This window comes from Tyto alba, unplaced genomic scaffold (assembly GCF_018691265.1).
Source record: "Tyto alba isolate M040663 unplaced genomic scaffold, T.alba_DEE_v4.0 Super-Scaffold_42, whole genome shotgun sequence".
NCBI classification, from domain to species: domain Eukaryota; kingdom Metazoa; phylum Chordata; class Aves; order Strigiformes; family Tytonidae; genus Tyto; species Tyto alba.
Window position 1 is genome coordinate 20,450,514 of NW_024881318.1, and position 16,297 is coordinate 20,466,810.

At 38.2% G+C, this 16,297-nt stretch overlaps 1 protein-coding gene across 2 annotated transcripts in view; it reads right to left on the reverse strand.

Moving 5' to 3' along the window:
* Window positions 1–1,065: 1,065 nt before the first annotated feature.
* HCN1 (hyperpolarization activated cyclic nucleotide gated potassium channel 1) overlaps window positions 1,066–16,297 on the reverse strand; it is a 191,794-nt gene continuing 176,562 nt past the window's right edge. For both annotated transcript variants that reach the window (XM_032987513.2, XM_032987512.2), the window contains 2 exons: window positions 6,425–6,589; window positions 1,066–4,492 (listed from right to left, as the gene is read on the reverse strand). In XM_032987513.2, coding sequence (XP_032843404.1) covers window positions 3,681–4,492; window positions 6,425–6,589 — 977 coding nt within the window. In that variant the 3' untranslated portion in view covers window positions 1,066–3,680. The remainder of the gene's footprint in view (window positions 4,493–6,424; window positions 6,590–16,297) is intronic.

The window sequence follows — 16,297 nt, forward strand, 5'->3', positions numbered from 1 at the left end:
AGAGATATAAGGAATGGATAGATCTTAAAAATATATTAATTGGTGTGTAGATACATATCAGTATCATATGTAGTGATATGAGTTATCACTCAAAAACAACACTTTGTTTCTTTTTGGTTCTGTACACAAATATGTATCAAATAACAAGGCTGGACCAAACAGTAACGTATACATTGTGCAGTGGTCAACTGTAAACAGAAGAACTGAATTTTGCTGCTAAATAAGATTTTTCTAGTACAATGCTCATCCTTTTGGAAATCATTTAATTGACTATAACTAGACTGGAGCCGTATCTCAGTAATGTAAAATTTTTAAAATAACTAAATACCACTGAAAAGAACTCACAATACAGTTTAGGGTGCAATTTGAAAATACAACTACTCACACTTGCTTAAAATCACAGTTTATCAATCTAGGATTATATTGATCATAATGAAGTTAATGAAAAAAACCTTTTATTGGTTTGAATGGACTATGCCTTTTAATTTACAATGACCTAAAATCTAATTATGAACATTACTTCCACATCAATGTTCCCTTGAAATCTCAACTATTATACACAAGTTCAGAGATACATCATCAGGGATTGGCACACATAGTAAAATAAAGTGAAAATATGATAGTTTCCTTAACTTACACTAACAGTGACTTGGGATTCTCCCCCAGGATATTTAAAATCTTATATAAAAGCAAATTTCACTTTCAAATATGCACCCAAGAAATGTCACAGGTTAGTGGTAATGGCATAAGTAAGAGTTTTGTGGGGAAAATTTTTTTAGCGTAAGGAATTCCTCTAACCTACTGAGGTTAAGAATTGCTTGAGTAAATCAGGTAGTGGCCTCGAATTTCTAAGCCCTCTTTTTCCTACAGTGCATGGAATTACTCAGACCATTTTTCCCCCCCCACCTTCCCATACTTAGTGCATATCAATTCTGGGCTCAGAACAAAGAAAAGAGAACAGCAAACAGTTCTTTCATGGTAAAGCAAACATGCTCAGTTATAAAGATACTGGAACCAAAAAATATTAATCGTTTTATTTTGTATATATTTTCTTCAATTTATTAATAATCTTTTATATATATTTATTTATGGCTTTCAGCAAAGACAAAAGAAAAAATCTAACTCATCCCCGATCATACAGTTATTGTAAGAATCAGCTCTATAGTCTTCTCAGCAGCAGTAAGATCCAACATTTTTCATTAATACATTTCATCCTGTACAGATGTGAGATTTCATACTTATGGGCTTACTTATGTACAGAGAAAATAGGTCAGTTCTGAAACTAGCAACAGACCTTTATATTACAGGAATGTGAGTCATTTGTTTCTTAATCTATGTACACTCATACATACATATATATATATATACGTATATAATATTATACCCTGTACCACTTTTTTAAATTAACATACAAATCCTAGATATTGTCCACTCTATTACAAAGTCATTAAAAATTATTTATGGTTTCACTGAAAGACCATGTGAATTAATATTTCATCTTAGTGCTTAAAATAAAATAAAAATATATATAAAAATATTTCACTACTAACCCCATTTCTCCTATCAAATGTAAACCTTAAAGAGTTTGAAAGATCAGTATATGATCTTAATTAACTGACAGAATTTGTTAGTATTAAAATAATATAAGGGATATTGTACTGATTAATAAATGGTCTTGCAGCGTATCCATAATGTTCCAAACACTTTTAAACAATCACTTCCCCATTTACTACTCTGGGCCCCTTAAATTAATGGCAGCATCATGTTAATGGGTTGATTACATTGATTTTTACTGGTGAGTGGGAGTCAGCAAAAACTGGAAGATTTTTCTTAAATTTTTATTTGATGTACCACTTTAGTAAAAGGCGTAACAGGCAGCATGGGTTCAAGCTCTGTTAGCTTTAGAATATTTACTTGGCTCTCAAGTACATCTGGATTCACTGCATTAAGTAGTTTGTGATGTTATTTAATTTTGCCATGCATTGTTAAACTCAGCATTAATGGGAAAAGAACTCCTTTGCATTTACTTCCTTAACATGAGTCAGCTGAGTTTTAAAGGAACAGAATATATGTTTGTATCATATCCATAATGTTATTTTTTCAATCAGTTAAATTATGACACAGTTTCAATCTATTCAATGTGACAAATCAGGCACAAATGATTATGAAAGAACTTTTTTTGTGGATAAGATAACGTGAAGGTTTGAGCAAACAAAACAAAACACTCACAAAACAGTATGCTTTAACCCTGCTTTCTGTCACCATTTCCTTTCTGTTTTGAAGACATAAAAAATAATAAACTTCGTACCTATGGGTTATGTTTGACACTACATGCTTTAGGATATACTAACCATTTAATTACGATATACACAGAGCAAATCGTGCATTTCCTGACAGACCTGATGCTATATTATATTTATTTTTGTAAATTAACACCACAGTCAACTACAAAACTACAGTGAAGACACAGAAAGCACCTGAAAGCCTAAATCAAGCTGTGGTTTACAAATAATCCTTTAAGTGAAAAACCTCTCTTCTAGACTTAAACCAGAGATTCAAAGTCAGCATTATAGGAATTTTAAGGTAGACACAATTAATGAATGGTTATTATTTTCTAAGATACTGTAAAGCCTTTTCCTACAACGGCTGACTGAACCTATTTTTATCATTTTTTATTTTTTTTTCCAAAGCATGCATGGAATATTCTCAGATGCTATTGAGGACAAGGAGAAGAGAAGTGATGGTATTGGTGAAGTACAAGCAATATGCAGGATCAAGCGTACAATTTTGCATAAAACATTGCATGTAAAAGTAACACTGTAGGTTTAAAGCCATTGTATTACAATTCAATAGTTGTGTTGTACTTAGCTTTAACAAATTTTAAAACTGTAAATTTTGAAGTGAAGAGCAGAACCTAAATTCCCAAACAAAGACCTTGCAATGGTACACCACACAGCAGCTATTTTTGCTTGGGTCTAAAAAGTTATTTACAATGGCATTTCTATAGTCTTTGTAAAAGTCTTCAGCAAAGTGAGTATCAAAGTCCACCCAGTTTTCTGAAACAACAGAAGGGTTGACATGTCATGAGTATTAAACCTATCCAGAGGAGTGCCAGTGCCAGCTTTTTGACTGCAGGTGTTTGCAATTTATTTCTTTTACAATCTAATTCCCAACAGAAAGTGCTAACATATGAAATGCAATGGAAAAACTAAATTCTTCACAAGAAATTAACGTGTATGCAATAAATGAAATAACAAAGGTTTCAAAATACCACTTGATCAGGGCTATGTCAGGTAGATTGATATTTCTCTTTTTTTTAATATACACTCGTTTGAAGTTTGTTATTGTGTTGACACTTTTACCATGAAAACAGCAAACCTCATAAACAGAGAAATACGTTAGACTGATTTTAAAGTCAACATGTTAAAAATATCACAGCTGAATTTAGACTTCTTTAATGCAAGAAAGGAAGATATGAATTCAAACAAGTTTTTTTATTTTTTTTATATATATATATATATTTATATATATATATAATTTTTACATTCGTTACGTAGGGCAAAGCTGTCTAAAGTATTTTTCTCATAGTAGACTGCTGGGGTACATTAGGAAACAGGCTAAAACAGTTCTGGGGACAGCGCTTGGTTCATTACAAGTCTGTTGCTCACAGTTACCAGGGATCATAAGTTTGACGCGAACCGTGGTTTGTCTCCCTCGGGCTCTGTGCTTAAGACTGTGGAAGAATCCCTTTGCAGGTGGGCTGAGGGCGGCACGGCCCCCCGGTTTGGGGGGATGGCTCCCGAGGACATCTGTCGGAACAGCGAGACGCGCTGGGGGACGGTGGCCCGGCCAGCCAGGGGCACGCTGGGGCTGGGGGCAGGCTGCGGGAGGGAGGCGAGGGATTCCCCCACGGTGGGGTGAGGCCGGGCGATCAGGGTGGAGATCTCGTGGGGCAGGGAAGGCTGCGAGGCAGAGAGGGGCCGCACCTCCCGCGTCAGGTTGGTGTTGTGGAGGGCCTGGGTGCTCTTGTGGACCTCGTTCTTCTGCGCGGCCCCCGGGGGCTGCTGGGGCACCTGTGGCTGCTGCTGCTGCATGAGGGAGAGCTGTGAGGCGGTTGGAGAGGAGTACTGGAAAGTTCGGCCGGCCAGAGGGCTCTGTACCGGTGGGCTGCAGATGGCGGTGGTGTAGGAGCAGGGCGAGAGGATGACGGCCTGCTGCGGGGTCTGCGTGCTGGGCGAGGGGGAGTGCAGGTTTCCGTGGGGCAGGCTGCTGGCAGTGTACACGGGAGGGGACTGCATCCTGTTGCGCGACGACGAGGCGGAGGTGCTGGAGTTCAGGACGGGCATCTGCTGCAAGCTCACCGGGGCGATGGTCTGCACCGTCTCTCGGTCATGCTTCACGATCTGCTTCAAGATCTCGTTCTCCTGGTTGTTGAACACCCCGGTGTTGAGGTCCTTCTGGAACTTCTGCAGGAGGATTGAGTTCTTCTTCCCTTCACAGAGAGGCAGAAGAGTTAGCGAGCCTGGCACACAGGGGCAGATCCCTGCTCTGACTGCATTCCAGCACCCATCACCGAGGGCTACACATCGTAAAAGCCTCAGCGAGCACCGGGCTGAGCAGGGGCCACAGCCCGGTGACCGGCACACTGCAGCAGGCTGTGCCACACCAGGCACTGCCACAGTGGCTCACGCTAGCAGGCAGCTCCTGACCGCTGGCCTCCAGGCACTCCCAGACGCCCCTCTCTCTGCCCCAGCACGGCAGGCTTTTGCAACAGCACTGTGCTCAAAGCCATCTGGACTTTCTATGCCTCTTCACTTGTACTGTATTGCTTTTACTACCATTATGCTGAAAATGTAACCATGGCAATTTACTGAACAACACGGTGGAAAAAGCCATTGGGCTCTGCATGCATAACATCTTTCTCATCGCAAAAATGTCCTAATTTCCACTAAACTGTTACATAAGTTATAAATACACCTGCCATCTAGCACGTTCCCTGGAACTAATTATTAGACAACAGAAACCAGTGACCACTAGCTTGCAAGAAATCACCTTTTAAAATGTTTGTGAACTAACATGAACTCATGGACAATGTGACACCTGCATGCACAATAAAGACTACTGTACACAGTGTCCTTATGTCTGCTTGATGGCTCTTAGTGACTGCAAAATGTAGACACTATTTTGTGTCATCATGTGCACAAGAACACAATTGCACTCAATTGTTCCTTTTTTCAATAAAACACAACACTTCAATGGGATTGCTACTCCAAGAGCAGACTGGACTTTACTACTAATACTAATACTACTAATATTACTACTTATATAAGCACTATTATTAGAGTTGGACTACATTTCTAGAGAGACTTGAGAGACGAATTGTAGGAGTTTGAAAAGTCTTGACAAGATGAATTAATTCACAAAATGCTCACAATCTGCAAAATACTGAAACAGGCCTATTAAATATTAGGAACCTGTATACCTGTATTTCTTTACTCTTGCTATATTAAAGAAAACATACTTTCTTCCAAATCACATCTTCAGCTTAGAACAGACAGCACAACGACACTGTCCTGCAATTCTTTCTGCATTCAGTTTGAAGAAACTGCAGAAATAACTGTATTGAGAAAGAGTGATGTGTGGAATTCCTTATACTGGAGTTTTCTTGTGAAGTTGGGGAAACACTACCACATGGGATAACTGCATTTTAAAACCAATGTCAGTAATGATGGTCAGAATGCAGTTCTTCCAATCAAAGACCATGTATTTTACCTAGTATGTCCTATTAGAGAGGTCAAGAATGTCTGGATACATAACAGCAGACTTCGCACATGCCGTTTTGATAATCTGCCATATCCTTCTGCCTTTCACTTGGATATTATTGGCTTGCTTTTCTGATTGTAAGTAGATCTGAGTAATGCCAGTGTGCAGTCATCAATGCTAGCAGTGCCCATGTCGTGAGGAAAATGAGAGCCCTACTGCAAAGGATTAATTCCCTTCAACAAACATGGGGTTTCTGAGTGCTGAGAGGCTTCAGCTCTTCCCAGCATTATAGATGTCATCTGTAAACAACTTATGCAGGAAAATACTGCACATGAAACAGCATAAATCTTATCAAGTGCCGAGGGCAGCAAAAGAAATAAAGGATTAATAAATAATACTAATGATAATTAAAGTATACACAATAATCCTCAGAGAAATATGACCATTCTCTAAAACGCAAAGATTTTCATTTTTTAAAAGTGAGATTGCAGAATTTATTGTCTGGACATGTCTTATTCATAGATCAAAACAACATCTGCTGCAGTGTAACAGAAACAAAGCTTTTACAAAGGGTTTAATCTGGGCATTTTATGCCTGCAACTCAGGGCAAAGAAAATTAGGAAGGTTTTAAGAATTCCTAATAAGGAAAAAAAAATAATACCTATCCTGTCAAGTCTATCAATTGCCACTGTTTCAAAGGCTCTTCTCATCATGGGGTACTCTTCCAGAACCTCGTTGAAGTTGTCCACTGAGAGAGAATACAGGCGACAGTATGTGTCTGCTCGTACACTGGCAGTTCGACGGCCCTTGGTCAAAAGGCAAATCTCTGCGGAGAGAAAAATTCAACACACACAGAAAACAAAGACGCCAGTGAACCATGTGAAACTTAAAGGTTAGGAAGTGACTCAGTGCCAACTAGTAATAATTCAGTACTCAGCAGCAATTTTTCTATTGCTGTTTACACAAGGTTGCAGGGACAATTCTGAAGGTGTTTGATTCTATGTTTCCTACTCTGAAAAAATAACTTGTCCTTTAAGAGCCCTGCTTATAGGTTTTCTCAGTCTGGACTCTGATTTTATCAAGCCTTTTTAAAAAAATTCAGGTTGTAAGAAATTATCTATAAGCTATCAAACACAGTTTGCTGACTCAATTAACCCAAATATTTCTACTGATTTTTTTTTAAATATCCAGCTGACATAGAGGACCAATTCCTTCAATCATTCACCACATTTACTGAACTCATTTAATACATGATCTAATAGTATTTGAATATAAGACCTGTTTTAAGAAAAACTGATTCAAGCATGAAAATGCCTTCTGTCTCCTTGGGCTTTATGTCCTAGGTATTTTGGAAGGGTAAACTTATGATTTTAGACTTTTTTTTCTCATTTGGCTAAGAAACAGAGCTCTTTCAACCTCTGCTTAACCCATCTGATTAGTCTAATAGCCTTTCTCTGCAAGCACATCCAACAGGAATTCACCATTTTGGAACAGAGGAGACCAAAGCCATATGCAGAGTCCCAAGAAACAGCCCCAAACTTATAACTGCTTATTCCCAAACATGCAGGAAGAGGGTTACAGGATAGAAGCCAAAGCCAATGTCTAAGGCTTGTAACAGTATAACTTATCGGGTAGAATATTTATTTATTTATATTAAAATACAAAAAAATTAAAAAGCGAATTGCAGAAAGAAGTGTTTGAGTTGATCCCATTTTCAAACTGGGTAGTAAGAACACACTTAGGAATACCAAAAATTCTTGGTTCAGGCAGGATAGAGACAGATTCCCTACCCAGTTCTAGCAGTCAAGAGCAGCACATTCATATTTGTTCGTATTTCAATACTATCAAGGAAACTGCCACCTATCCTGCTTGTGTGTCTATTACAAATGATCATTCTCAGTCTCAACCAAACTATCATTCTCAAGTTTGGAAAACCAAATATTCTTCATCAACTAAAATAAACAACCTTGCAGGCTTTACTTCAGATCTATAAAGTGCTAGCATAGTTCCTTCTTTTTTTGTATGTCTTCAACAAAATAATTTTTTTATTATCTAGAATGTAAAGAACCTTGACTGTTTTTTGTCTCATACTTCTTACTGAAGAATTTCCACATACCACCTGGCCCTGAAGTCTTAGGGGCTAAAATGCTTAGATAATAGTGGATAAATCAAAGTAAATTAACATGGGACCAGTACTAGCACAGAATGTACTTAAACCCCAGAAGCTTCGGGGAGAATTTATAGACTAATGGGTATTGTAGGAGTCTTGACCTAATGTCCCTCATGAAACTTGATGTCCCTGAAATGACAGTTCACTGTAAAGAGCCAGCCAGGTCAAACAGTAGTCAGTCCTCTCCTCTTCTATCCCCTAGCTCATCCTGACCCCTTCTCCTTTGATTGAACCTACTGCATTTTAGTTACAAGAGTGAGAATGACATTTTGCCCAAAGGGAGCAGTTAAATGCAGTGAATGCCTGCTCCATTTCCTAAGATATTCTTTACACCTCACACAGAATAAAGTTTTACAATACATTGTTGAATTTAGAGATAACTAGCTGGAAAATCTATGTGACCAACTATCACCTTGTAATTTTCAGTTTTCTTCACTGAAGATTACTGCAAATAATACTAGAGACATAAGGAGGTGCCTTCTGCTACACTCAATAAATAAAAGTACTTGAGTCTGAAAAACATTACATGCCCAAAACAAAACAAATGTTGACTATGGATCCCAACCATCCTGAAGAGTGTAAACAAAATGGAGAAAGTACTATTTTCATTATTATTAATCTAAACCCCTTTATTTTAGATTACTTCAACAGGAAAGATGGTAAGAAACCATAAGAGACAATGTTAAGACTTCATCCCAGGACAGTGAGACTATGAAATTAATCGATATTAGAATAAATATAATTGGTTTTCTCCTTCTTTCATCTTCTATTATTCTTGTCAAATAGAAGATCAGGTTCAAGAACATCTAAGGAAACTGAAGGTATACAAGTCTGTGGGACCTTAGGAGGTGCATCCAGGGGTCCTGAGGGAACTGGCAGATGAAGTGGCTAAGCCACTATCCATCATATTTGAGAAGTGGCAATCCAGCAAAGTTTCCACTGACTGGAAAAGGGGAAACATAACCCCTATTTTTAAAAAGGGAAAAAAGTATGACCCAGGGAACTACAGCCCAGTCAGTTTCACTTCTGTGCCCAGCAAGATCTTGGAGTGGATCCTCCTGGAAACTATGCTAAGTCACATGGAAAATAAGGAGGTGATTTGTGACAGCCAACATGGCTTCACCAAGGGCAAATCGTGCCTGATGAATTTGGTGGCCTTCTAGGATGGAGTTACAGTGTTGGTGAATAAGGGAAGAGCAACTGACGTCATCTACCTGGACGTGTGCAAAGCATTTGATACTGTCCTGCACAACATCCTTGTCTCTAAGTTGGTGAGACATGGATATGATGGACCGCTCAATGGCTAAGGAATTGGCTGGATGGTCAAACTCAGAATGTTGTGGTCAATGGCTCAATGTCCAAGTGGAGATCGGCGACAAGTGGAGTTCCTCAGGGGTTGGTATTGGGACTGGTGCTGTTTAACATCTTTGTTGGTAACATGTATAGTGAGACGGAGTGCAACCTCAGAAAATTTGCCAACACCAAGCTGTGTGGTGCGGCTGACACGCTGGAGGGCAGGGATGCCATCCAGAGGGACCTGGATAAGCTTGAGAGGTGAGCCCATGCAAACCTCATGAAGTTCAACAAGGCCAAGTGCAGGGTCCTGCACATGGTTCAGGGCAATCCCAAGCACAAATACAGGCTGGGTGATGAGTGGATTGAGAGCAGCCCTGTGGAGAAGGACTTGGGGGGTGTTAGTGGATGGAAAACTGACCATGAGCCAGCAATGTGAACTTGCAGTCCAGAAAGCCAACCATGTCCTGGTCTGCATCAAGAGAAGTGTGGCCAGCAGGTCGAGGGAGGGGATTCTCCTTTTCTTCTCCACTCTTGTGAGACCCCACCTGCAGTGCTGTGTCCAGCTCTGGGTTCCCCAACATAAGGACACAGACCTGCTCGAGTGGGTCCAAAGGAGGCCACGAAGATGATCGGGGGGCTGGAGCAGCTCCCTGTGAGGACAGGCTGAGAGAGCTGGGGTTGTTCAGCCTGGAGAAGAGAAGGCTCTGGGCAGATCTTGTAGCAGCCTTCAGGTACTTAACGGGAGCCTACAGGAAAACTGGGGAGGGACTCTTTATCAGGGAATGTAGTTATAGGATGAGGAGTGATGTTTTTAAATGGAAAGAGTCTAGATTTAGAGTAGATATAAGGAAGAAATTCTTCACTGTGAGGGTGGTGAGACACTGGGACAGGTTGCCCAGAGAAGCTGTGGATGCCCCCTCCCTGGAAGGGTTCAAGACCAGAGTGGATGGCGTTTTGAGCAACCTGGTATAGAGGAAGGCGTCCATGCCCATGGCAGGGGTGTTGGAACAAGATAATCTTTAAGGTCCCTTCCAACTCAAGTCATTCTATGATTCTATGAAATAAGGGAATTGAAAGAATCACTGAAAACTACACATTGTATTTTGGAAACCACATCAGCCCATAACTTCTGGGTGAAGAACATCTGTTTGGAAGGCTCTTAGTAACCATAATAAAGACTTCTAGTTAGATAAGATAATAAAGGATGGGTCAGAAAATGTATGACAAAAGTCCCTGCAGCTAGGAACTGATCAGGGAGTGCCACTGTGGAGCCTGCCTGATCAGGAAGCAGGGAAAAGGGAAAGCTTCATGTTCTCAGCTCCAGTTAAATGGTCTCACTCAAGAGATGAACTACAGACTTCGGACAGAAAAAGTACCATGTGATGAATACCGATGTAATGCATTTGCAGCATTTCTTGACTGATTAGACTTGTATTAGAGTCACTGATACATCATCTATATGGTTTTGTTATATGTACCGATAGCATAATTTGTACTCTTGCCACAAGACTAATGTGCTTGTTAATTGTATGTGTTCTGCATTTAAGTTCATTTAATCTATTAGCTAGTTGTTTGGAACAAACTTTCAAGCATAATAAGACATGATATATGAATTCTCATTAACTTGGACCAGAGAGGAAGAACACAGAATGTCGGAATGTGTTCCCATCAAACACTTGTGTCCTTTTAAATGAATCAAAGCAATTACTTGATTTTTTGACAAATAAATAAACAGATTTCATGAAGAGAAAAAAATAATTAAAATATTCACAATATATTTAAAATGAGTCTTAGTGGCATCAGGTACACCAGGTGCCCTCAACAATTATGCTCTCCTTTGATTTAAACAGACTATGAAATACAAACAATAGCATAGGAGTGTGCAGTGAAACACAAAGGGCACAGACTATTTTCAAACAGTTTGGTTCTCTATTAGAGTAAAAAGAAAGTGGTGGCAGCATATTACTCATTAATATTGCCATCTGCGGTTGACATGGTGCATTGCTTTCATGCCGACACTTTCAAAGTGTCAAATACTTTCTTTGCTTTCCACATAAAACAACGTCTTCAATTCCAATTAATAATTATGGATAAGGCTACAATGAACCTGTAATTCAACTCTTAATGCAAGTTTTACTTTCATGATTTCATTTCTTTGGACTGCTGTTCCCTAGAACATTCTAGAAACAAATGTCAATCACTGCACAATTAAAAATTACTATTTGAAAGCAGCAAATGATGCTAAAAACATTCATTTGTTCTTACAGTCCATATTTAATACAATTAATTTGTCTGTAAAAATCACAATTTGTGTTCTGCTAGCATCAGATCTTTCCCACAGAACAATGCAACTCTCAACATGGTAAAGGGTTAAAATACAATGTACTTTCTGCTGTCAAGACATTGACTAAAAAGCACAATGATAAAAGTTTAAAGCTAAGCCTGTTCTGAAGGTTATAATTATAATAGCCCAAACTCCTCACCAATATATCATCTGTACACATACACAGGACATGGTTTAGTGCTGGACTTGGCAGTGTTAGGTTAATGGTTGGACTCGATGATCTTACAGGTCTTTTCCAACCTATATTATTCTCTGAATCTGTGATTCTATGGCCGTATTTCATCATGATAATCAGGTTCAGTTTTTGGAACACCATGAATGTCTCAAGAAGCTTGCCCATATCTGTATCTTGTAAAACAGGGGATGTGTATATCGCACTGTATTATTGCATTGGTATGACAGAACGGTCTGGATAGGAAATTCTACATACCCAAAAGACAGCACTAAAGAAAACTGATTTCAGGAAAACCTGAGAGGATTAAGGTGAATGACACAACCCATAAAATGGCCTTTAATGAATTAGGATTAATAGGCCTTTTGTAAGGGCCACAGATTTGGTTCCAATTGACAGCAGATTCATCGTTATTGTAGACTGTATTGATATGCCACTGTAGGTGACAATTTTCCCCCTCCCTTGTTGCTATGTGATTCCTAAACATTTTTTTCAAGCAAACAACTGCTGGGGATGTGGAAGTGGTTCACCTCTAGCACCATTTGCGATATTGCATTGCTTTCTTAGTTTTTGCTGGATGGGTACATGGACTGGCTACCCTAGCAATAATTTCCTGTTTCCGCTTTATATAGACCTAGGAAATAACCTTTTTTCTCCTGGAAGCAGTACAGTTTATCTGACAGTATGACACTTACCTGTTAACCATCAGTTCATTTTCCTTGTAAATTATACTCCAGCCATAATTACTCAACTTTCTATGTCACATTAACATTTGATTAGAGATTGAAAAACTTCAACAATCAAAATAACAATATAAAGTTGCCTTGCAGTCAAAATGTGTCCACCAATGGAGAAACTGTGTTGATAAAGGAAACAGTTATGAGTCCAGTAGTTAGCTGGTTCATTAAAGGACACCAAACCAGTCCTGTTTCATGGAACATTTTTCTTAGCTTAGGATAGTGTATAGAGATAGGTAAAAATTAATACGATTAATTATTATCATATGCACAGCTTTGTTTTGCAAGGACACTAAGACCACAATCAGAGCAAAAGTTCACTTTACCAGGTACATGAATGATTTTTTTCTAGTAATGAAAAAATGAGTTAACTATTATTTTAGTCATATAGTGCTCTCCATACTAAAATCAAGTAAAAATAATTAGAAGTTTCTATGCATTTCTGAACTACAGCAGTTTATTAAATGCTCTGTCCTCTTTCAAAGCTATAACAGATTTACCATCATCTGTCAGATTTAACATTACAGGATCTAATGAAGTGTTCTTCCAGCTGAGAACAGCTGACTATTGTTTCAGTTCCTCAGCAGGAACCTTGTTTTATCCTGTAGCAAGCATACACATTGCTGGGCAAATGGGCAAGCAGCTATTCACACCATCTGGTTACTTTCAGCGGCAGAAGAAAGATGGAAAACCAAAGCAGTTCAAAGGCTTGGGTCAGCTGGTCTAACACATTTGGGAATGTTTTATGAGATTGGTACAGTGGAAAAGAATATTATTTTATAGAGTGCAATGAGATACTAAACTGCTACAGACACAACTTAGATGTACAAAAGCTCTTTCCATACACCCGTCTTGTAAGTCTTTAGAGCACGTTTCCCAGGACTGCCAGGTTTAGGTTATTATTCTTTTTTAACATAACTCTTCATAACAGCAACTCTTTGGCATGCTGCAAAGATCAATAGCTCCTGATTTCCTTCAAGTTACTGAAGATGTCCACTGACCAGAAACTAGCTAATGGGCACTTTTTTGGTGTGCCAGTCACAGGAAGAGACCTTCAGCTTGGGACACTCTATTGCCAGCTTTACAACAGATAATGTGAGTGGTGTTTATTTTTTTAGGGAAGGACTATATAAACCTCATGCAATTTAAAAAAACCCCAAATCAGTAAACTTCTAGATACACCATTCTTTCAGAAATAGAGGGATTTCCCAGTTGCATGTTGACTTAACCATCTCTAATAAAGAAAACAGGGAGAAACTGTTTGACATGGTAGAAGTGTGATTGCTTTAACACATGCTTCTGCATTTCTGTGTCCTATTTCTTTAGTAAACTCTGCAAAACATCAAATGCATCTACCTAGAATTTTTTTTTTCTAACTCTTTAATGTATTCTTTTTATCTTTCATTATCACTAGTGTACAAAATGGAAAACTGAAGGATATGTTGCTTTCTGTTATAGATACTAAAATGACTAGCATCAGGTCTTAGTCAGAATGCACCTTATACCAATTAAATGACTTTCACTAATCTAGTTTTTGTTTTGTTTTGGTTTGGTTTGTTTTGTTTTTTTTAAAAAAGAAAAAAAAATGCTATGCCACAGAGCTATGGAGATTTTATTTTTGCAGTTGTTTTGCAAAACAGTATTTACATTCACATTAGTCACAACTGTGGAGTAAAAAAAAAGGAAGTGATATCCCCCCAAATCCAGATCTATGTAGCAGACAGAAATTAAAAGGCTGAGGTAAATTTAGCTCTGAATTCAGTCCTATATTTAAGAAACCTTAAAATATAGTCACTGCTCAACAGGAACATTACTGCAGCAAAGGAGAGAATTTAAGAAGGAAGGCAAATGGAGACAGCTTCTGACTTTTACAAACAGGTTTGTAATCTGGACTGTCCAAAAGAAAGCTACAAAAAACCTACACTTTTCCCACCTTATTTACATTACTGTGGGATTGCAGACAAGACAGTATGAGTTTGTCAGAGTGAGCAAAAGCAGACATTGCCTGCAGGACCTCTTAATTTGAAAAATACCAACAATTGTCTGTAAAGTTGCTTTCACATATCTGGGTTCCACAACCAGAGAGAGGGTCATGAAGGAGGCCTGGATACACTGCTGAGTAGTTACTGCTGTAAAGAGGGACTGCAAATGGCAAGTTACAATTAAGGGTCCAAAACAACCGTCTTCATGTCTCAGTTTCAGTTTCCTGTCACTTTTTGAGCTATTTACCTAAACTTAATTTAAATTTATCTATTTGTGATAGTTGTTGCCCTTATATAGTCTTCCTATTAAAAAAAACCCCAAACAAACAAAACCCCAAGAGGTTAGTTTATTTCACATTTTTATTGCCTGATTGAAGTAATTTTAAATTTCTGGCTCTGAAGAACCTGATAGATGAGGTCTTGGCATGTTCATTGTATTTTTTTTTTTTAATTTAATTTAATTTTATTTTATTTTATTGAACAAATGAAATAGAAAATGTGCCCTAACCATCAAGGTTGAAATTGACAAATTTTTAAACAGAAAAAGATTAGAAAATGGTGAATTACACCTTTATTAATATAGCAATTAAAAATGCAAAAGTATATTTCATTCAGTGAGATAGAGATGCACGATTACTGACTTGTGGAATTGTCCCCTCATTGCAAGTTAGGAATATGATTCTTGTTTGCAAGCATCTGTCCCGGCTTGCCAGCACCCTGACTGGCTGAGGCAATTTCTTCATCCTGAAGATGACCCATATGTATCATGTCATGTATCTGAAGAGAGGAAGAAAATGCAATGGGGACTGAAAAGAACATTTGCATATGACATGATGCTGTGGTGTAATAGCCAATAGCAATACTAGGGGTTTTAGTCTTCTTGAGGCAGGAAGTGGTCAGTAGGAAAAAGAAGTAGATGATAAGGGGTATCAGCACACCCCACAAACAGTATTTTACCAGTCCTTTTCATCCAGAATGTTATCCTTGGGACACAATCCCCACATTTGGATATAGGAGAATTAGTCTCCAAAGCCACTCTGAGACAAGAAGGAACCTTAAAAACAGATGATTTAGAAGCAGCTGGTGACAGGTATCCATGATGGGCATTTTATAAACATTTTCCTGATCAGAAATACAGGTGAAAGATGATTAGTTATTTTTCTATATTTCTGTCCATTACTCTCTTCCCTAAAGGTCTCCCTCACAAGCCTTCATCTGTTTAATCTTTGTATATATGTGTCAAATATTTGGCACAGTAAGTGGTCTAATTAGAGAGGTTCTATTATTTTTTTTTCTATAAGTATTTCTAACTGGCAGAAAGGTACATTTACTTCATTGGAGATAGCACAGATTTTCTGGTGGAAAAGTTATTCTTTCAAAAAGAACTGCCTAACTTTTACTGACCCAAACTTTGATAGGATTTATAGAGGAATACTTATTTTAAAAAACATTTTGTATTTATTTAGGCTTTGTCAACAAGCCTGAAAGTAGGCTCCTGTCTTTACTGTGCCTCAGATTTGTCTTTTACACCACCTACCTATGAGAAATGTGTTTCTTGAAACAACTCTTGTTTTTATCTGTCCATCTCTCTGAACAAGGCTTAATACAATACCTGATTGCAGCTCTGAGAAAAGCAGTGTAATAACTTGCTACTAATTTGGATGCTTTGAGACTTAACTCAGAGCAGGCCTCTCATTATTTCCATGTGAAATTCATTAAAACAACCTGGTAGAGCCTTTAAAATATTATCTATTGTGATATAAGTAAATGTTGATATGGAAAAAGGCATTTTGGGCATATATTAATTTTCAAGGCACATTTGGATGCAATAAG